The following is a 24,135-nucleotide window of genomic DNA, read 5'->3' as shown; positions in this document are numbered from 1 at the left end:
TCAGCTCCAAACTGCCATATTACAGGCTGTGTTTGAAAAAGCTTGGTATCTTATCCCTCTCCTCTGTATCACTCTCCAAAGTTTAATACATCTGATCCATATGTTCTCCTTCAATACAAAACCAACATCAATTGCAAAATTGTCTTCTCTGTCTCCTTTCCATCAATCATCTTCGATAAACATATCCAAAATACGACCGTATCTCACACAAGACACTACTAAATCTGTTATCCATGCACTCATTATATCACACATTGATTATTGCAATAGTCTCCTAATTGGTCCTCCCAAGAACAGACTCTCACCACTGCAATCCATTCTAAATGCTGCTGCTAGGCTGATCTTCCTTGCAAGACGCTCATCGTCTGCTGATCCGCTCTGCCAGTCCCTCCATTGGTTGCCTGTATCTTACCGTATTCAATATAAAACACTTCTACTCGCATATAAAGCTGTTAACCATACTGCATCAGCATATATCTCTTTACTTATCACAAAATATCTCCCATCTCGACCACTCCGCTCTGCACATGATCTGCGTCTCTCTTCTGCACGGATCACTAGCTCCCATTCATTATTACAGGACTTTCATCGGGCTGCTCCCATCCTATGGAATGCCCTTCCATGCACAATAAGACTCTCCGCTAGTCTCCAAACTTTCAAGCGTTCCCTGAAAACTCACCTCTTCAGGCAAGCCTATGATATTTAAGTACCACAAGCATAACCCTCTGAGGCACTTATGTATTATATAGCTTCCCTTCTGGATTTGTAACTTGGTGGGACTGCTATGCTATTAGTGGTGCCTGTCCTTGTGTTTCCCTCCTTTGTCCCTATAGATTGTAAGCTTGCAGCAGGGCCCTTCTACCTCCAAGTCTGTCTGTTGTTACCCAGTTTGTTTTATCACTGTCTACTATTGTAAAGCGCAATGGAATCTGCTACGCTATATAAGAAACTGTAAATAAATAAGACCCTCTTTGTAAACAACTATATGAGTTTATATTGTCTGATTTTACAGTACACTAAAGCCTGTTAACTTCTATCACACATTACATGAACACCCAACATCCAAAATGACACAAAAGAACTTACCTCTCACGTGCCACATGACACAGAAGCACAGCAAGGCTCCCAGAAGCAAACACTTCATATTCAGCTTAATGAAATAAAAATAAATAAAAAATGAAGAAACTGGGAGCTGTTACCATATAAAGCTGTGTATCACATGTATCAATTAGTTAAGTGATTGCAGCTTTATCTAGAGGACAAAGGTAGATGAGTTTCCAAAATCCATCATTAGCATATATCTATGTCACACCTACGATTTAATCAACTGTTACACAACAATTGTGTCATTTGTCTATTGCTATATGACTACATTACAATACAATCTTGCAGTAGTTTGCTTATTATAAGCAGCACATATCAGTAACCCATTTAACCCTTGTTTACATATTCTGAATTTATGAGTGATTGCTACTGGGGAGGATGAACAGGGTACGTAAGGATGTGTAAATATTATCCAAGTACAATGTGCATCTTCTTTTTTGCCAACTCCCAAAACAGGTCCTTACCAATTCCCCCGGCGTCCATGGCAGGCCTTCAGCATCCTCTCTGGCGTCTCCAGCGGTCCCAGGAGTGCGCGCGCCAGTGACGACACGCCTGGGAACACGCGCAAAGCACTCCTGGGACCGCTGGAGATGCCGGAGACGGTGATGAAGGCCTGCTGTGAACTCCGGGGGACAACGTGGACGCCGAGGGACCACCGGGCACCACCAGGGGAAAGGTAAGTATGCCTAAAAAATGTTATTCCAAAAACCGGAAAATTCCCTTATCTGGAATGCTCGTGGTCCCAAGCATTTCGGATAAGGGATACTCATCCCAGTGTGGACTACAGTATATCCTTTAACCCAGCAGTTCCCAAACTTTTTTCTGTCTCCTGTACCCCATATTTAGGCTTTTCATTTATGAGTACCCCCTCCACGCAATTTGAAATATCCACAGTACTTACTAGTGGAGTGGAAGTGGGCGGTATACATGTCCTTATTTTAAGGAGTAGAGGAGGAGTAGCAGAGGAAGTAGGTCCCTCTGTGCCTGGTCATTGGCTTTGTACAGTCTTTGAGGCCTCTGCTAACGCCTGTAGGATTAATGCTGCTGCTTCCTCCTCCCATGTCAGTGCGGGGCAGATTTTTTTTTTAAATAGTTGATGAGATAACAATTACGTACTGTAGGTAGCTTACTTAAAATAAAATTCTGAATACCTGTAATACTTGTGGTGTTCATACACGAAATACGTCCTCGTTCACAGCGGTTGTCATAAATCATGTACCATACAGTTATCTTCAATATAGTGATTATCTACGGTTTACAGAAATGTCTAGTCTCATAAAGTGCTAAGAATAAAGTTCCTGCCAAATTATGCTAATTAGAAAAAAGCCAAGTGCACAATATATACTAGTAAGCCCACTCGAAGCAAATGCTTCGAAAGCTAGTAAGGTAACTAATGTTTGAAAGAGACAGAGATTTAGGGTGAAATGTAATAGGATAAGGCATTCAGAAAGTGAGAGATTTGGTAAGAAATCTCCAGGGTTTTTTTAAAGCGGCAATCCTTTACACTGCAAAATCAATCAAACTGGTTTTGCAGTGTAAATGATTGGCGCTTTAAAAAACCTGGAGATTTCTTACCAAATCTCTCACTTTCTGATTCTCTCGCTCTATTAAATTTCCCCCTTAATTTCACTTGCTGCCAACAGATAGCAGTGTTTCGGTGACACACAAACACTAGTCATATATATATATATATATATATATATATATATATATATATATATATATATATATATATATATATAATGTTTGTGGAGTCCGGCAACTCCTCCGCTGATAGCTACAGCATGTACGTCCTGAAGACAGGCCCAGCCCGAAACGGCGTAGACATTACGCAGTAAAAACTTTTGCTGTCTGACACCAGACCCGGAGTGACGTGTTTTTTGTTTGGTTATATATATATATATATATATATATATATATATATATTAAAAACAATCATGAATAGACTCCCGTTATTTGGATAGACCTGAAAAGGCAGTACAGTGTGGAAGTTCACATTTTCCTCTGCTGCCTCCTGTCTTCCTGGAACGGGCTGGAGGTGAGAGAAGAGACAGACATGCTGATTGAATGGAGAGACAGCGTGCGAGTTTCCTGGCCTGTCTGCAGATTTAGATCAGCCCTTTTACATATGCATTGCAGGGCTGAGATGTGCTGCCAGGCTAGCTGCCCACACAATGAAAGTACTGTAGGTAGCTTGATAGATGGGGAGAGCTGTGGATTTGCCATGGTGTGTCAGTTCTCCCTGCAGTGAGGAACTGTATCTAAAGCTAGAGATGCGTTTTCACCACATGGGCTTGATCACCTGATCTCTCCTGGGGTGCCATGAAAAAATTCTGATACTTTAGGATGCCATGAGAGCCATTGAGTTGCACAGTATCAGGAGGCAGGTACCATAGGCTCCACAGATTACTTTGGGATTTTGGGTGGTTTGGAACGGACTAGGCACCAAACACGGACGTGGTCAAAATGCGTCAGCTTTCTACAGACAGTATTACACCGCGTTAACCCCTGGAGCGGAGGACTCTGACCGGAACTTATGCTGCAGCATTCCGAGATCGGTAACTATCTCCTTGCTGTGACTTCCAGATGCTTGTTTGAGAACTATTGTCACCTAGTTCTCCACGTCCTCTGGTAATTACATGCCTCCTCCTGTTCCTGGATATTGATGTGGACTTGTGCACAATCTCTACTTTTCTATGTGCGTTTTAGAACTTGTTTGGTCTAATGCTGTGTACACACAGGGAGATATATTGCTCAGTTTCTACTTTACATCAGCGACCAGAGATGGTCGCTGATGAAAAAGAAACTGCCTGGAGGAGCCCGGCGGCAGTGGTAATCAGCTGGTCGCAGGAGCATGTTCCTGCGACCAGCGATCACCACAGGGGCAAAAACGGGAGCGCGCACCCGGCGATATATCGCCGGTGCACACTCCCATTGCGGGCAATATGGTGGCTCAGCGACCATATTTCCCGCGATTTTGCACAAAATTGCCCCTGTGTGTACGCACCATAAGTTCTCATATAAAATCGGTAATTGTGCAATACCCTTTGTTATCACTGCCCCAGAAGGGATTCTTCTTCCTTTTTTATGTCATTTTAAATGTTACCCCATATTAAAACATGATTACGCTATGATTATTATATTTCCTTTCATATGGTATACGCCGGATATATTTTGATTGAAGATTGAAAACTTCATTTTATGATCACTACTTGTTCCAAACTGTACTGGATATGTGCAACACTGTACTGTACGCAGGTATATATCTTGTTTTTTTAAGATATTGTTGTATACAGTACTTTCCATATTTACCCTCTTCTCTGTCTTTGGTACTTGTGTATTATCACGGCGGCCAGCTTTGCTACGTACGCTAACGTAGTGAAATCGCATCGCACCGCATCCGATTATTGTATGACATGTGATGCGATGTGATGCAATTTTCCTATGTAATTTATTCCACTGCTCTCTGTCAGATATCGGATCCAATTTTACATGGTTTTATGGCATTTAATGTACTGTACAATGAGATGACATACAATGTAATTTATTAATGGGATTTACGCACCCCCCCCCCCCCACTATCCATGCCACCCCGAAGTGTGGTGGGCGCAGCGATCCGCGTGAGTGGCGGCGGAATGCGTCCTCCCGACCTTTTTATACCCCCACTATCCACGGCGTTGAGTTTATTTTATATAGTGTGGTGAGCGTAGCGAGCCACCGAGCCCGAAGCGTGGTGAGCGCAGCGAGCCCCGCGAGGTGATGCGGATTACCTTACATGTATTACGCGTCCCCTCGCGGGGCTCGCTGCGCCTGCCACGCTTTGGGCTCTGTGGCTCGCTGCGCTTGCCACACTATAAAATCTACTCCACGCTTACGTGGATAGTGGGGGTACGACAAAGTCTGGAGGACGCGTTCCGCCACCCTGAAGCATGGCGAGCGCAGCAAGCCCCGCGAGTGGATAGTGGGGGAGGGGGGTGTAATTCACATTAATAAATGACATTGTATGTCATCTCATTGTATAGTACATTAAATGCCATAAAACCATGTCAAATCGGATCTGATATCGGATCTGATATCTGATCCGATGTTATATCGGATACGATTTTTGTAATGTATTCACTTTGTACAGTACTTTAAATGCCATAAAACCATGTAAAATCGGATCCAATATCGGTAATGTATTTTTGTAATGTATTCACTGACAGAGAGCAGTGAATAAATTACAAAGGAAAACTGCATCGAATCGCATGCCATACAATAATCGGATGCCATATAACACAATACAATACATACAGTATGAATGACTAGCAGACAGGTCAGAGATATGGATCAGGGGCACGTATAAACGGGGGCATGTGCAGCAGTCCCCATTCATTGAGCAGCACCAAAACCCCAGCACTACAGTATGTCTTAATTTGTGCCAGCAAGCGGGTCCCTCCTCCTCCACAATGTCATCTTCTCAGTGAAATAATGTATTTGTAATATACAATGTAGTCAATGCAGTCAAAAACCCGCTAACGCCGACCTGCTAACTCCATTCCAATGGCTGCCAGTTCCCCTCCAGCATCACAGAAGCTCGAGGTTGTTCTCAATCAAACCCAATTCGCTGGGCTTTCAATCTGATACCAGGTTGGTCCATATGGGTTAATTGGTTTCAGAGATATTGCGGTTAAACCTATTTTTTCATTTCTAAAATGTAATTTCATGGCTGTTCATGTTTGAGGGCAGATTTCTCGGGAACCATATGGCCCAGTTTCACGGGACCAAAATCATTCGAAGCCCACTCAAAAGTTCTTCAATATGATACTGGTCTTATGTAAATAGGTCAGTTGGTTCTGACGATATAGCCGGTTGGTTAAAGGGCAGGGGGAGAGGGGAGTGGTTGTCTCTCCCCCTCACACCAGAAAATGCAGAGACAAGGTTGGTGTAAAAGGGGCCCGCCCAGGAATGTCCCTGCATGATCCTGGGACCATATTCCTGGGTAAGTCCCTGCATTTCCTGATGTGAAAGGGGTATTATTTTAAATACCCGGGACCTGCAGTGCTCTGAATACAGCAGGCCAGCCCCCTACTCTCTGCCCGGCTGTCAATGGCTGTCACTTCTGCCCGGCGGCAGCTGTCCCTCAGTTACCGTGAGCATGTATTCCCCCTTGGCAATGAGAATGTAATCCCACATTGCATAGAGCATGGAGCCCCTGGCAATGAGCATGTAGGTAAGCAGCACTTATGTAGCATCATTTTTAATAGGCATTATGGTGTTTGGCATAATATGTAATGGATATTATGGTGTGTGGCTTAACATGTAATGGGCATTATGGTGTAAATTTTTAATACCCCTGTTTATACAATTTATTGTGAATTTTTGCTCAATATGTTTGGTATAGTGTGTATTTTAGCTCAATCCATGGCTCAATCCATGTGGAAAAATTTGAATTTTCCCTTAATCTGTGTGCCATAGTGTGAATTTTGGCTCAGTCAGTGTGAATTTTGGCTCAGTCCATGTGGCATAATGTGTGAGAGGCAAGAACAGTATAAGGGAATGGGGCCAGAGACCCCGGCACACGTGGGCAATGGTGGCAGTGGATCTGAAAGAGTTAACCCCCTTCAGCCTCGGTGCCATCACGGACAAAGGGCGCTTGGCGCCAAATTCAAATGTAAACCGTATTGTGGCTTTTTCTTCCATGGGCGCCGTGGCACTGGACCCCACCCGGCATTTGCAGACACCCCCTGTGTGCACCCCCCAGGTCCCACCGGGAGCTACGGTGGGTCAGAGGCTGACAGGCACTGCCGCTGAGAGTCTGGACACTCCGGCTCCTGGCGTGCGGCGCCAGCATGGGGGAGCGGGTACACTGTTACACTGCAGCCCTGGATCAGCTCCGGTGGCTGCAGTGAGGCACACTTAACCCCCGGTGCCCCGGAGGCGGGAGGCAGTGCAGCCTTACCAGGCACTGGGGAGCTGCAACCCCAGGTCAGCTCGGGTGGCTGCAGCAGAAGTTAAAAGTAAGCGGTGGCCATGCTGTGCTGCCTCCGGGTGCCGGGGGGGGGGGGGGACGGGAAGCCGGCAGCAGGGGAGTGGGTGCGCTGCAGCCCTGGCTCATTACCGGAGGCTACAGCGAGGCATCACCATATTAATCCCCAGTGTGCTGGGGCTAGGGGGAAGCGGCTGTGCCGCAGAAGCCCCAGACGCTGGGGGGGCTGTGTGCAGGCTGTGTGCAGGCTGGGAGCATGGGATAGCCAGCTCCCAGCACTGGTAAAGGAACCCCTGCAGCCAGGATGGCTTTCCTGGGCTGCAGGGTTAAGGGATCCCAGTGATGAGCACTGAGCACAGTGTAAAACAAATATATTGTAAATGTATTTAAAATATGCAGTGCACAGGCTCAGTGTGTACAATGTGTTCTTTAAATATATTTGAAAGGAAAAGTGCACTTACTGTAACTTCTGTGTCCCTGAGGAATCCAGGTTCCTGTGTGGGCTGTTGGGTTCCCCCCAGTCTTTACCCCAAAAACGGAATGCTTTCCAATACAGCCTCCTAGCTGGAATTTGCAGGGAAGGAAGCAGGAAACATCAGATTTCCAACAAGCGGAGTGGTTCCCTGGAGCTCCATGAGGCTCTCCGTCAGCAGGCAGGAGACCCGGGCAGGGGTTCAGGGCTGCCCAACTCTGGAGCTCACATCTGGGCTAGAGGTGTTCAGCTGGTACCCTTGCAGGCTCCTGGAAGTATATTTTGGGGGGAAACATTCCCCCTAGCCAGACAGACCGGCACCTGGGTGGTACCTGGCCCCCCAAGTGGGCTGTGGCTCAGAGGAGTAACCACTCCCCTCTGTCCATAAGGACAATGCTGGATTTGCATGTGCCCAACGCATGCACGTCTCATGCACTTAAGCTGATTGGTTGAAGACAACAGGGTGGGCTTACCCCCTGTGGTAATGTGTATTGGAGTAGCATAAAAGAGGGCTGAAGCCCTGTGTAAAGTTGTACTTCTGCCTTACTTCAATGCTGTAACATCATCTGTAACACCATTTGTACACACCATTAGTATCAGGGAGCTGAGCATGGAGCTGTGTTCACAGAAGAAGCAATGTTGTACTGGCAATTTGAGAGTGGCCAGGAAGCTTTCTTTGATACCTATCAATGTCCTCTGATTGGTCAGCTGACTGGGTACAGAGCTCTTAGTGGTTGAGAACAATCAAGTGACTGCTTCCAAAATGTCTGCGACCATGTCTAGGTTTTTGAGGGAACTCTGGCATGAAGCTAGCCTGAATGCTGTTATGGTGGAGATAGAGCAGGCGCTGCAGTGGGCATAGGCTGGAATCAGTGTGTCATTGTGAAGAGAACGTATGCATTGACTTGGTGAACAGGTCTGTCTAATTATGCAAATATATTGATTCATATAAGAGATACCCTTTGGACCTACCCTACAAGATGAGCCTATCTATAGGAAAGATTGTGTTACAGAATGTGAAGATAACAAAATCTTCAATAATTATATAATAGTGTTTAAATGTAATATTTTACTATACTACACCTTAAAAAAGTTACCTGAAGAACGAAAGAAATCAAAATGATTAATAACCTTTATTTATTTGGCACCACAATGGCCCACAACACCATAAAACATACATAAACCGGAACATTATAAAATATGACTTACAGTACAAAACATTGCAGAACAAGGACAAGGTTTATAAAGATATAAAGATATCTGCAACAGCAATCAGAAGACCTTAATCAAAGGTTTTGGTGCCACTATTTGTTTTTGGTAGTGAGTCGATGATGATGATGATAATAATGATGGTAAGTGAGGAAAGGCAAAGCATAAGAGGGAACAGGGCCCTGCTCAGGAGGTAATATAAATACAGCTAAAATGTTGATGTTGTGGAGATCAGCACTGAGTATATAATACTATCGGTGCCTTATGGGCTTTAGCTAAACCATTGTTTTAAAGATCATGAGAACCAGAATTGCAGACATTATTAGGAAAGAGTTGCATGTTACATTTGTGTTCCCATTCACATATTCATTGCACAGGTCTCCAGTACAGCACGACGTGTACTTTGAGGCTATCCACACATTGTAATTTGTTGGGTTACATTCACTCTGCCGGACACATTTTTTTGTTATCTTCACATCATGAACTGAATAAAAAAAAGAAAGAGTTGTTTAAAATGCATAAAATAATGTTACCATGTTACATACAACTTACTTCTTATAGGGCCCAGCTGTTATTTTACAGAGAGGATTCCAGCACCAGATTAAGTAAATTTCTTTTGGACTGTCCTTACTCCAGTATCTTTTATATCTGGGATAAGTATTATCTTGTTTAAATATTTATAGAGATTCCACCCTTTACTTTGAAGGAAATCCACAACTACACAAGAAAAGAAAGTATTGTAAGGTGCACTGGACGTCGTTTATGATAAATATAAAATATAACTTTTAATGAATTCTAAATAAAATAGGTGAAATATTAAAACATTTTACGACAGATGTGAAACAAAGGGGTTTGAATAAGTGTATTAAAACAAAATAGGACCACTGTCTCTTTAAATCCTTTGTTTGCAGGGATATGATGTCCCTGTGTGTTATTGTATATTTCTATCACTGACAATAAACTTTAATATGCTATCACTCTGTATGTTCAGTATTCTTTTGCGGTATTAATTTGATACAGAGAGGTGGCTGGAGACTTCCGGTTCCTGCAGCATGGAGTAGGCAGCAGGGAGAGCGAGCTCCACTACCCCCTCTCCAATATCTAAAACAAATGCACGAATAGCACTAATAAGCAAGCGGTCTGGTTTTCCAAATCTCTGGGAAGAAGCATCGGGGCGCGAGCACCGGCGAGAGACAGACTTCGACACTTAGCAGCCCCTGACGGAGCACGGCACATCGCTTACTCACCAGCCCGGTGTGTCGCGTACGGAGGGACCGGAGAGACCGGCGGGTGGACCCCGGACACTGAGCGTGGACGACGTGCGGCACCCGGAAGCCGGGAGGAGAGGCGCTGCAGAGTGACGCGGCGAGACGCCGATTCCAAGGGACGGAGACGGAGTGAACGCGGCAGCCCCTGTATAGCCGCCCGACAGTCTGATTGAACCTCCCAGACGAAAGACCCGCTGGCGGAGTCCTGAGCGGACGTACGGACGGTGTGCAGTACAGTGAACGAGGCTGGGGCAGAGGCACTAACACAAACAGCTAAAACTGACGGGGACTCTCCACTGAGACGGAGCCTGAGGCCCAATATACCTGCGATCTCCCTGGGATAAAGGTCAGAGACGGTAAAAATTTGGTACACGTTTAAAGTTTGCACTGTGAGACAAAATATATTAAATCACACTTGCAAAAAGGCTGTCAGTGGGGGAAAATAGTCAGTGGCAAAGTCAGTAAAGGGACAGAGCCTCCTGGGACATCATCAGAGAAGGTCTCTTGCCCCCTCTCTCCCCCCTCAGATACCTCGGGGTGACCTTGATATAAGGTGGTAAACAATCAAAAACAGAAGTTCACACGGAGATACGGGCCCACTGGAAGAGGGTCAAAGGGATTAAAGAAACAGTCTTCCCAAGCTCCCCATATTAAAAACTGTACATAAAAATCAGTGGGGTAAAGGGACTGAGTCCAAACGGACATCGCAAAAGAAGCTCCCCTGCCCTCTCTCCCCCCCCCCCCCCCACTTGAGCTGCCCTCAGATAGCGGGGTGTGATCCTATATGTGGTAGCAGAGAACAGAACAGAAGCTTATACAGATATAAGGGTACACCGGAAGAGGGATAAAATGGTTAAAGGAATAGTGCCCCTAAGTACCCTTAACGAAAACTGCACACCGTCCCAGGAAAGGGGGAGACATAAGTCTAGCCGGGAAATAAAAGCAGCTCATCTGACCTTACAGATTAAGCAAAACTCCAATAGCCTTTGGGACCCCAGACGGGGAAAAGCAGCTGAAGGGAAAGAAATAAATTTCAAAGGGATAAAAGGTTAAAAGAGGCTGCTTACCGATACCCGCTGTAATAACACAACAGGGGATAAAACGCCGTGGGCTGGTCCAGTAAAAGGGAGCACAGCCCTAAATAAAAATAAGCAGAAGACAGCGTATGGAGAAATTTCTCTCACCAACAATGCCAACGAAAGCCCAGAAGGAACGAGCTGAAAGAACACGCCAAATACAAACCCCGGTGGCCCCCACTTCCAATACCACCAAGGTGTCAAGAAAATCGGAGACCATGGCCAATACTAGCAATCAGATAGAGGAGTTACCGCCACCCCCAACACAGACCTCGGGCACAGTAGACTACCAAATGATGACGCAAGTGATTAAACAAACTCTAGAACCTTTACTACAAGCCCAAGCGGATGTGATGAAACAGGCAGTGGAGGATATAAAAGGTCAGATAAAGCAGATCTCAGATCGAGTATCGAGTATATGAAACAGAACAGAGAATGGGAGAGTTATTCCAGGATAATGACAGTCTGAAGAAACAAGTAGCAGAAATGCACAAAATACAACAACAGATGCTGACCAAAATGGACGAAATGGAAAACAGGGCAAGAAGAAATAACTTAAGAATAGTGGGCCTTCCAGAATCCATAAAGGGTCCAGCACTTTATCATTTCCTGCGAAGTACACTACCCGCTCTGTTAAACATCCAATCCAGTTGCTCAGATCTGATAATCGAAAGAGCACACAGACTGGGTAAACCTAAAGAAGGAAATCTGGAGGAAATACGTCCAAGAGTTGTCATCTTCAGGTGCTTAAATTTCCTGCATAAGGAAGCAATATGGACTGCATCCAGAAAAATCAGAGAACTAAAATGGGAGGAAAAACGCATTTTGATCTTTCAGGACTACTCCATAGAAGTATTAAAGGCAAGAAGAGACTTTAGCCCTATCTGTACAATGCTGGTTAAGGAGGAAAAAAAATTTGCGCTGTTGTTTCCAGCAAGATTGAGACTTTTTGAGAACAATACATACAAAGACTTTTCTGAACCTGATGCGGCGCAAAGATATATAGAGCAACAGCGCAATCCAGCAGATCAGTCACACCCTGTGAATGGAATTAAGTGAAAAAAAAAAAAGGGGGGGGGGGGATGATCAGTGCTAAAGCATAGAAATAAAGTGCTTAAATAAGGAGAAAATATAAAATGGAGAGGGAGGGTTGGGAGCTTTAACTCCAAGGAGGGGCGGGGGTGGGGAGTGACGGGGATGGCAGAGAAAAATCTGCTAAAAACATCTTTCCCTGGGGCTTCCCCCCCTGAATCTCCAAGGAAGTCTACGACGAAAATGTACTTAAGGGAAGGGAATACCCTCGGACCCAAAGTGGGTGCCGTGGTTTTTTCTCTCCTTTTTTTTTTGTTAATGTTATATGTAGGTGGGGACCTTTCCTGGATATTGTATATGTGTACAACAGGGAAGGTCAAGAAATATGTATGGAATAGGATGTCTGGACCCCCCAATATTGAAATGCTCCCTGAGGAGTTTTATGGAAGAAAAACCCCCTTCTACCCGAGCACGGGAATTAAAACAACCCACCCTAGGTTTTGAGTATGCCAGACCTTAAAATAGCAACTTGGAATGTGGGAGGTATAAACTCCCCGATAAAAAGGAAAAAGGTCATGACATATTTGAACAAACTGCGCATGGACCTAGCTTTTATCCAGGAAACCCACCTTTTACTAAAGGAGATAGTGAAATTAAATATGATGGGAAGAAAAGTTATTGCCTCATCAACATATAACTCAAAGGCAAGGGGTGTAGCTATTATTATAGCCTCACATCTACAATATGAGATAAATAAAATTGTCTCAGATAAAGGGGGGAGATACGTAATAGTAGATCTGTTTATAAATAAGGCAAGATATATACTGGCAAATGTGTATGCCCCCAACGTATATAGGAAGGAATTCTTCCTTAAACTACTAGACTTACTGAGACCATCCTCTTCATGCAGGCTATTGGTCGGTGGGGACTTTAATCTGGTGACTTCTAGATACCTAGATAGGAGTTCAGACCTAGCAATACGCCCAAGACACCCAAAATGTGGCCTAAGATGGATTTGTGAACAACTCAAATTAGCTGATATATGGAGAGCCCTCCATCCGACGGAAAAGGAATATACCTGCTATTCGGGGGTTCACAAATCCTTCTCGCGGATCGACTACCTACTGTTTTCAGAATCAGTGCAGACCAGAGTAATAGACGCCCAAATTGAGCCAATCACTGTATCCGATCACGCCTTGGTATGGGCAAAAATTACCCTACAACAAGATAGAGGTAGCTTCAGACAATGGAGATTCCCGACATACCTGGCGAGTTCGAGAGTATTTAAAAAAAGTCTGGAAGCTAGCTGGGTGGAGTTTGAAAAGAACAACAAACAAAATGAAGGGGAAAACCCGCAAAATTATTGGCAGACAGCTAAAGCTGTAATAAGAGGGAACTTAATTGCATATGAAGCCCAAAATAAAAAAAATAAAACTGTGATATATAATACAGCCCAACAAAAACTCACGGATACCTACCAAGCATTTAAAAAGAAGGCTAATCTGCACAATAAAACAGAATATATCTTAGCAAAACAACAATTTGAAGATATCTTGCAAACGGTAGGAGATAGGTATACATTCCAAAAAGAATATAGGTACCACAAAATGGGGAATCGGTCAGGCCGTATACTTTCAAATTTGCTTAGAATAGCATATCCATCTAATACGATTCCAAATCTTAAAAAAAAGGATGGAACAAAAACTGCGGATAGTAAACAAATAGTAGAAACGTTGAGGGAGTATTATGAGCAAATATACAAAGAGGCAAACGTAAACGAAGAGATGAAAAATAGATTTTGGGAAAAAATTAACTTACCAAAAATCCCCCAAGAAATAGCGATGACAATTGGGACACCAATAACAACCACGGAAGTAAAAAAAGCGATAATAGCACTGAAACCGAATAAAGCCCCAGGCCCTGATGGGTTTACCGGTGAGTTTTATAAGATACTACTCCCGTATATTTTGGAGCCCCTCACAAAAGTTCTTAACAGTATTTTAACTACACATCAAATCCCTCAATACTTTAATGCAGCACTAATTCGGGTGATACCAAAAAAGGACAGAGATCCAATATACCCAGAATCATACCGCCCAATATCCCTCTTAAACGCGGATTATAAAATCTTGACTAAAATATTAGCAGGAAGAATAGAAACAATAATCCCAGACCTAATTAATAAAGACCAAACAGGCTTTATAAGGGGAAGACACTCTACCTGTAATATTAGGAAAATAATAGCCGCAATTCAAGAAATTGAACAAACAGAGAGAGATACATCCAATCTCTTAATGGGGATTGATGCCGAAAAGGCGTTTGACCTACTGTCATGGGATCACCTGAGGGAAACCCTAAAGAGATTCGGGTTCCCAGAACAATTCAGGGAAATATTACGAGCTCTATATAACGGGGCGACGTCACAGGTTTTGGGAAATGGGTGTCTATCAGAACATATCAAGATAGAGAGGGGAACCAGGCAAGGCTGTCCGATATCACCCTTACTTTTTGCACTCGCTATAGAGCCATTAGCCATCGCAATAAGAGAAAGAGTAGATATCCAGGGGATATGCATTGGGAAAAAGGAGCTGAAGGCCTCCCTATTTGCGGACGATCTTCTTCTCCTTATTTCTAATCCAGAGATCTCAGTCCCCAATATAATTCAGATGTTAGATCAATTTGAACAGTTTGCTGGATATAAGGTGAATCATAATAAATCAGAGATCCTGATACTTAACGATAACACACCAGCATGTAACCTTATACATAAATTCAATAGATTTCGATATTTAACAACCCCCATGAAATATCTGGGAATAAAATTCACTTCAAAGATAAGTGACCTATATAGATATAACGGTACTTATGTAGTATCTGGGCTGCCGATTTCTAAATCGGGTCGGATCGGGAGATCGCATCGCATCGCATGCGACCATGCGATTCGATGCGATGCGATGCGATGCGATGACCCGATTTTTCCATAGGAATCAATGTTAAAATGGACTGAGTCCATTTTAACATGGAATTCAATGGGAAAAATGGGTCCTTTTCATACCCCTACTATCCAAGTGGGCATGGAGTTGGATATAAACCTGTGGCGAGCGTAGCGAGCCACCGAGCCCGAAGCGTGGCGAGCGAAGCGAGCCCCGCGAGGGGACGAATACCGTCCCCTCGCGGGGCTCGCTTCGCTCGCCACGCTTCGGGCTCGGTGGCTCGCTACGCTCGCCACAGGTTTATATCCAACTCCATGCCCACTTGGATAGTAGGGGTATGAAAAGGACCCATTTTTCCATAGGAATCATTTTAACATTGATTCCTATGGAAAAATCGGGTCATCGCATCCGATATCGGATGCGATGCGATGCGATGCGATATCGCATCGCATCGCATCTGATTGTATGCCTTAACTTAAGGCATACAATCAAAAAATCGGCAGCCCAGATACTACATAAGTACCGATATAACTATACCCCTATAGTTAAACAAATAAAGAGACAACTAACAGAATGGGTAAATCTCCCGCTATCCTTGTTGGGGCGTGCGGCAGTTTTGAAGAGCGTAATATTCCCCAAATTACTATATCCAATACAGATGCTCCCCATAAAAATGTCGGGAGGAGACATCGCAGCGTGTAATAAGTCATTTACAAAATTCCTGTGGCAGGGGAAAAGGCCAAGAATAGCCTTACCTAAACTACATTTACAACGCAGAGAGGGAGGTTTGGCGATCCCCAACCTGGATAAATACACGCTGGCTGTCTCCTTCAGATATATAGTGGATTGGGTGCATAGGAGTTCTCTGTACACGAATTTGGATATAGAGGAATCCATAGTAACCCCATATTCACTGAGCGCACTATTGCACACCCCAAAAAAAGTGATGCCCATAAAGATGAAAACAAATGTACTATTCATGCCCACCTATCTCTCTTGGATAAAAGTTCACAAAATTTTACAATCCTTACACACGTCATCTAAATATATAACAATTTGTGGTAACCCTATGTTCACTCCGGCACTAGAAAATGCACTTTTTAAACACTGGCACCTTCAGGGGATTATGGAGATCAAGGACATCTTTGACCCAGGGGGAGAGATAATGACATATAGCACATTAGTAGAAAAATTTAAATTAGAGAAGACACAATTTTATATGTATCTTCAACTAAGGCACTTTATTCAGAATTTTACTCCTCACATTAATATTAGTGATGAAGCAAATAGAATAACAAAATTATTGAGAATAAGCAGAGGAAGCCCATATAAGGTAAAACAGCTATATTGGGATCTAATGCCCAGAGATGAGCATAAAATATGGACAACACTCTGTACAGCTTGGTCAAGAGACCAAATAGAAGAAACTTACCTATTAAACGCACTAGCACATATGGAAAAAGTTATGAAGCAATTGCCGTCCGCAATGCTTCAAGAAGTACACTTTCACACTATACACAGATCATACATAGCACAGGGACAAAGAAAGCACATGGTTCAAGAGGAGAAAGGGATATGTCCTAAGTGCAGGGCACAAAACGCACTCTTCAAACATAACTTTTGGGAGTGCTCTAAAATCCAACGTTTCTGGTACAAACTTATAAATTTTATAAATAAGACATTTGGAATTAAAGTAACGATGAATATCAAGGCATTGATATTTGCAGATATCACCAAGTGGGACCTTAAACAAGAACAAAAGGGATTAACCCCCTTATTAACGATAATAGTTACAATCGCAAAAAAAGAGATCTTGAACAACTGGATTTCAAAGAAAACTCCAAGGATAGAAAATGTTAAGATCCTCCTGGAAAAAACAATGCACTTTAAGAAACAGGGAGCATTAGTGGACCTAGAAGGAGGAGGAGGGAGGAGGTTCCACAAAAAATGGAGATATTACTTAGAAACGTTGGATCAGCAAGTACGACAACAGATTGAGATAGCATTGGAAGGAGGTAATAGGATATAGTATGAGAGGGGCTATAGAAAAGACCACATAGGGGAAAAGGTTAGATAGAGGTAGGCAAGGGATGGAAGGAACTGATAAGGGAGCTAAATAATGGTTTGGGGTAAGATATGAAAGTATGTAAGAATGTTATATGTTGTAATGTTATAAGTCTGTGTCTTTTTATATGAGGAAAAAAATAATAAAGATTAATTTAAAAAAAAAAAAAAATTTGATACAGAGAGATTGTGTTTTCTGGTTTTTGTTGCCACTGAGTATTAAGAAAATGTAAAATGTATATCTCTTCACTTAGAAGCTTCATTGTTTCTCATGTGATTATCAGCCTGTAAAATTGTACGAACTTACTATTCCATACACACCATGCAATTTCTGTATTTATTATTCAAAATCTGTAGACAATGCTACTTTAATACAACTTAGGCTCTGATGTGTATTTTAATCAAAGATTATTTTCATAGTATCGAGTTTAACAGTTTATACAAGTACCCTCCGGGGATCTTACTGTTTCATACACATCATGCAATTTCTACATTTATTATCCAAGACTTGTAGACAATGCCACCCCAATACAACACAGGCTCTGATGTGTATTTTATTCAATGAGTAGTTTCACTGGATCAAGTATAACAATTTATACAAGTCCCCCCGGGGGGATCGGCGGCTTCTAATCTATAGCGCCGTCCTTAGATCTTTTATGCTGTGGCTGTCGGTTTAGCAGCATATACTGTAGTCCCCGCCACGATATTACTGTGTCGCTGTGATTTAGGTTTAAATCTGCCTAATCCTTTAGTCACAGGTACCGTGGCTGTTTAGCGCTATTATTCCTATTGCAGGGGCGGACAGTGTCACTTAGGATCAAGGAGCTGGCCAGTCAGTATAACCCTGACTCCGCTCGCTATCTCCCACTGCCCGTCCAGCACTGATCTTAGGTTACAGTGGGGACCTGTATCTCAATGTTTTTTCTATACTGATATTTATCACATGTTCTAGTGGTCTTTTATCGCATAACAATATACACAACACAATTTATCATGGAGACAGTGGCCCTAGAAGCCAACGATCGTTTCACCTAAAGGCTTTATCAAGGCATCAACCTGTTTGCCCTTCTGGAGGGGTTTAAATACCCCACCCTTTCTTTTAATTGGCCCATTTAAAAAAAATGCCTGATGGTTGCCATCATTGTTGTTTTAACCCATTATAGTGATATTTATTGTAGTAATTGCGATACCAAATGAGAACATTACTGTACATCAAACATAACAATAATTATTGAGCCCAATTATTATCTATAGCTTTATGTGCTGCTCCAGTACTTTATTGCCTTGATTAGTGGTTCTCAGATATTCGCGTGTTTATATTAATTTTAACACGTATTGGAGATACATTAAATACTCTCCATAATTATAAGTTTTACATTATTAAGTTTCTACAATTATTCTAATATTTGATGGTGTGGTATTTCTTCATATATTACGTTATACCTTCCCACTTAGTGCAAAATGCTTTGAACTTATGGGTTATTAGTGATTGTGATATATATGTGAAAACAAGTGATAATATCTGTGAAAATAAAATGAGTGTGGTCAAAATGTGATATTAGAGAAATAAATCCATTCTTTACTTAGAGAATGGAATTCTAGTTAAATAGTTCTCTGTGATGCTTTGTGTTAAAAAAGAATAATTGTGTTACGTGCTATTGTGTACTATACATGTTTGTGACTTGCTTGATTATTGTGTGTGATATTTGTGTTACTGTGTTTTTTATACTATCTAGTGTCCCATTCCTTTTATGTTGAATACGTTCCTTACTCTTGTTACTATATTTCTCCTGTTTTTTTTTTATTGTGTCTTATAGGTACTGAGAATATTCCAAATATACTTCCTAATATTTCTGAAAATTGGTAGATTAATTCCTTTGATACTGTACTGGGTTTATATGTTCCTGTTATGTTAAGTACAGCTGTCATCATCTGCATTTCCTTTTATTTACATATCACTCTGGTTACATATCGTATAATTAGCCTAGGAGGGAGACCAGATGTGGCTGATCGTTATGTTCCATGCTAGATCCCTCAGATTCCTCAGCAAGATCACTCAGCACACAGCGATGTGTCAGTTGTCAAAGATATGTCATTCTAGTCGTGATCTATTTACATTTATACATCCATACAACATTGCATCATATCATGCAGAATTTTTCTTTTTTACCTGCTTTCTCTGATTAAATAATTAAGTCCAGATGTTCTGAATAGAACAACAGGATTTGTTGTATAATCGTCAATTCCTTCTAGAATAATCTATGCACACGTTTCAAAATCATTAGACGGTTTTAAGTTCGCCAGAACGAAATGTTTCTCGCAAGAATGAAAATGGCAGTTAAAGTGACCAAACATAGTCATAGGTGTATACAATAGGACGTATCAGGGAGGTAGGGGCATAACTATAGCACTGCATCCCCCGCAACCGCGGGGGGGCGCCCTGCATGTGCGGGCGCCGGGGGCTGCAGTGCTATTGTTACACCCAGCCGCCCTGCCGCCATCCCCCACAGTCTTTACCTGTCAGTGTCTTCAGTACGTGCTGGTCCCGGCTCCCTTCTTCTGCTATGAGGACCACAACAAAATGTCCGCCCCCATTTAGCAGACAGTTCTCTGAAACTGTCTGCTGCATGGGGGTGGACATTTTGTGGTGGTCCTCATAGCAGAAGAAGGGAGCCGGGACCAGCGCGTACTACTGAGCGTAGGTAAGACTGCGGGGGATGGGGGGTTTGCATGGGCGGCGAGACGGGGGTTGGTGCGGCGGGGCGGGCAGTGGTTGGTGAGGCGGGGTGCGTGGGTGGGCGCCCTCCCTTTAACGGCGGGGGGGGGGGGGGGGGGGGGCGCACAAAGGCTAGTTACGCCACTGCAGGGAGGTGTAATAGTAGTAGTGGGAGTGTCTACAGAACATGTACAGGAAGGGATTGTAACACCACACCCAGGGCAGTGTAGTCATGTATTGCCATCCGAGCTTTATGAACTAAAGATGTTGTTACGGTATTAAATAAATAATAATGATTGATTATAAGAATTGTAGTCTAGCATACGTTCTTGCATCAGCATCACACTGGCAGCATGGGAATAAATGTCATTCGACACAGTCTAGGCGGACATGGCTTCATGAGAATGACCGCGACCGCGGGGCCACGCCCCTATTTCACCGCTGGGGGAATGGCCAGTGCTGTTAGTGCTGCTGTCCAATGCTCTCAACTGCCCCACCCCACCACGGGACTGTCCCGCAAAGTTGGAAGATCTGCCTTATCATGCGCTATGATATGTTGGAATGGGTTCATTCGTCAGACTGCATTTAGGTCTACAAGCATTAGGTCTACACCATTAGGTCGACTTGCATTTAGGTCGACCTGACTGAAGATCCACATGGGTTAGGTCGACAGGGTCATTAGGTCGACATGTGTTAGGTCGACAGGTGTAAGGTCGACAGGGTCATTAGGTCGACAGGGTCATTAGGTCGACAGTGAAAAAGTTATTTATTTTTATTTTTTTTAATTTTTGCAAGCGTCGACACAGTCAACATAGCACCGCATCCCCTTCGGGCCCACTATTTTATTCTCCCACCATGCCCTAGTGCAGGGCTGGGCAATTGCGGCCCTCCAGATGTTGATGAACTAAACATCCCAGCATGCCTTGCATCAGTTTCAGCATGGCCACATAGCAAAACTAATGCAAAGCATCCTGGGATGTGTAGTTCATCAACATCTGGAGGGCCGCATTTGCCCAGCCCTGCTCTAGTGGATGATAGGGCATGTAATACCGCCTGTCGGCACATGTCGACTCATAAAACAGTAAAATGACCCCATGTCGACCTTCTGCCTGTCGACCTTCCCCATGTCGAACTAATGACCCTGTCGACCTTATAAAAGTCGACCTAATGACACTGTCGACCTAATGACCCTGTCGACCTAAGTCATGTCGATCTTCAGTCATGTCGACCTAAATGCAGGTCGACCTAGTGGTGTAGACCTAATGCTTGTAGACCTAAATGCTGTAGACAATGGGGGTTATTCTCTTTCACTCTTTCTAACAAATTCCTTCTTAGATGGACAAAACCATGTGCACTGCAGGGGGGCAAATGTAACGTGTGCAGAGAGAATTAGATTTGGGCGAGTTATTTTGTTTCTGTGCAGGGTAAATACTGACTGCTTTATTTTTACACTGCAATATAGATCTCACTTTGAAGTAAAACCTCTCCCAAATCTAACTCTCTCTGCACATGTTACATCTGCCCCACCTGCAGTGCACATGGTTTTGTCCATCAAAGAAGGAATTTGTCAGAAAGAGTGAACCAAAATAACCCCCAATATGACCTTATCCCGATATGTTATCAAGGAATAGCATTTGTTGATTATGTATCAATCCAAGCAATGTCTGCACAGAAGTATAATTAAAAGGAGGACACATCTGTTTGGCATACAGTAGCAGATCAAAGCAGGGATTTGCTCTGGTTGGGAAAACAAATGTCAAAGAAAGGCTTATTCCCGATACACCCACATAATTGGGCAAATCATGTACTTACTGAATGACTTGTCTAATTGTATGAAGCATAAACTGGTGGAGTTACAGGTCTCTGACGGCATCTGGTTACAGTGAGTATTGTTTGTCATCTGGTTGCATGCGTAGCACTGTAATGATGTCACTAAAGTAAAAATAAAAATTACTCAAGTTAGAAAGAGAATGAAAGGAGTTTCTTCAGTCTGTCATGAACAAAGGGAAGAGGAAGGTGGGTACCTGGAAGGATGCATCAGACTTAAATATATGGTTACAAATAATATTCCTAATTGCCATGTACCGAGATAACTTCGGCACACACTAACAAAATTAAATATCTACAAATAACACAAACACAAATAATGTTAGAGAGATTGAGGAAAATGTAACTACGTCTATAATCAAGCATTTGTATTGAGGGTTGACACCCTCTATTGAACTATCTGCTTAACCCATTGAGTGCCAAGGGAATTTGGCAAAATAGGTTTGAAAATTGCCAAGAAAATAATTTTTGGTTACCGTTTGAGTGGCAACGTTGCTGTAAGAGATCCTCAAAATATCCGTCAAAAAAATGCCAGCGCTACTTCGCCGGCCTTTTTTTGGTGCAATATATAACTAAACTTCAATGAATTGACTTGGCTGTACTTGCATTTATTTATACGGAAAGAACAGTCGCTGTGAGCGACGCCGGGGCATTTTTAGAGGATATTTTGAGGATCGCTCACAGCAATGTTGGCACTCAAAACCATGCATGCGGCGGTTACTCCACCCGTCGCCATGCCTCCCGCTCACCCTATTCAACGCGTAAGCTGCCCGCCGCCCCTAGACTTGTAGGCACCAAAAAAAAGAAAAACGTCTTTTTATAAGTACGTAAGTTGAGTTTGGCGAGAGCAAAACGGAGAGGCATACCAAAAAAAAGCATTGAATACACAAACTTCGAGGTAAGCAAAATTTTGAATAAGAAAACAACGGCAAACAACGGCGAAGACCAAGTGGCGAACAGGGCAAAGCTCGTTCATTTTTGGTGAACAGGGAGCATTGAATACTGCCCAATGGGTTCATCTAAACAGCACAATACAACTTGAATGCCTTGAAAAAGACAGGTTGTCCTGTCGAAACACGTTGGAAGGAGAGGAACTTTGCTGTACTCATCACTGGGAATCCCTATCTATGTGCGGTCACAGATTGGGGTATAAGGCCAATACCCCAATTACCAGGTACCGTAGCATTCCATCTTGTGTTCCCAGTTTCTGCTTATTTAAATAATATTCTGTACCAACACTGAAAGAGGAATTTTGTCTTTCCTTCCCACACTTACATGGTGAGAGGAGCTTTCTATGGACAGCCAGTCCACCTTTGACATTGGATTCTCCCAAAAAGATACCTAGATGCGTCTGTACCAGTTAAATCAACCTGTGAGTATGGTATGCATCCCATGGCAAGTATTTTGAGTCTGCACTTGTGGTGAACCCCGCATAGATTTAAAAGAAACCTTTATGTGCACTATCCTCATTTCATGAGCGTGAGTACGGGTACGCTTTCAGACACCCATTCCCCAGTTTCTGTTTAAAGACATCCTATGTTGTTAGGACTTTTTTTTATTGACACATGATTTAATCTTCTTTACATATTTCATCCATCTGAAAACTCAACGGATGTGTTGACAACTTTTCATCGCCCCTGGTCCACTTCTCTATAAACTGCATCGGTACGGGGTTGAGTGGTGACCCTTTCTTTTGGTCTCGGCAGAAGAAAAGTGATTGCTCCTTGGGACTGATTCATTTGTTTGTTTTTCGCACATTACACCTGCTGGGTCCATTGCACAGGTGCTGGGCTGTCTGCTCTACGGGCATGGGGATAGTAGAACCCGCTGCTGGGTAAGATGGCCAATCTGCCAGTTCTTGCAGACGTTCTGCCCTGCTACTTGTCTATTTTGTTTTTGAAGCCCTGTCTGTTTCTAGCCTTTGCCTGGTCCTAGGTTTTGTTTAGTTTGCTATTATACAGTACCTGTTTATTAGTGTTCCTGTCTCCTGGTCCTGATTCCCACATTGGCTTGCTGCATTAGTCAGCAAAGTAAATGCTTAGCTGCATCTGACAACATCAGATTTAGGGTGAGATGTACTAAGCCTTGAATAGTGATAAAATGGAGAGTGATAAACCACCAGCCAATCAGCTCCTATCTGTAATTTTTCAAACACATGCTGTGACATGGCAGGTAGAAGCTGATTGGCTGGTGGTTTATCACTCTCCATTTTATCACTTTTCCAGCTTAGTACATCTGGTCCTAGTTGATATACCTCCAACTGTATTAACACATAGCGGAAATAATGTTCCTTTTGATGAAGTTTTGGCACGAGTGAGTGTAGCTGAATGCTGCATTTATGGTATGGTTCACATCACAGATTTTTGTACAAGTGCGGCACTAGAAGGGACCATAAAGGGCGTACATTAATATAAGCACTGATACATATTATCCACATATAGAAAATTCAAGAGTACATGATCGATT

The 24,135-nt window shown here is 43.1% G+C and overlaps 1 protein-coding gene across 1 annotated transcript in view; it reads left to right on the top strand.

The window, feature by feature from the left end:
* The first annotated feature begins 13,970 nt into the window (after positions 1 to 13,970).
* The window catches only part of LOC146041611 (indolethylamine N-methyltransferase-like), a 62,292-nt gene continuing 52,127 nt past the window's right edge, over positions 13,971 to 24,135 (top strand). The window contains exons 1-2 of the mRNA XM_083161551.1: positions 13,971 to 14,064; positions 14,653 to 14,831. Coding sequence (XP_083017677.1) covers positions 13,971 to 14,064; positions 14,653 to 14,831 — 273 coding nt within the window. The remainder of the gene's footprint in view (positions 14,065 to 14,652; positions 14,832 to 24,135) is intronic.

This window comes from Crinia signifera, chromosome 19 (assembly GCF_055691185.1).
Source record: "Crinia signifera chromosome 19, ASM5569118v1, whole genome shotgun sequence".
Lineage (NCBI taxonomy): Eukaryota > Metazoa > Chordata > Amphibia > Anura > Myobatrachidae > Crinia > Crinia signifera.
The sequence above is the reverse complement of the archived record's forward strand: the minus strand, read 5'-3'. Positions and strand labels throughout refer to the sequence as shown.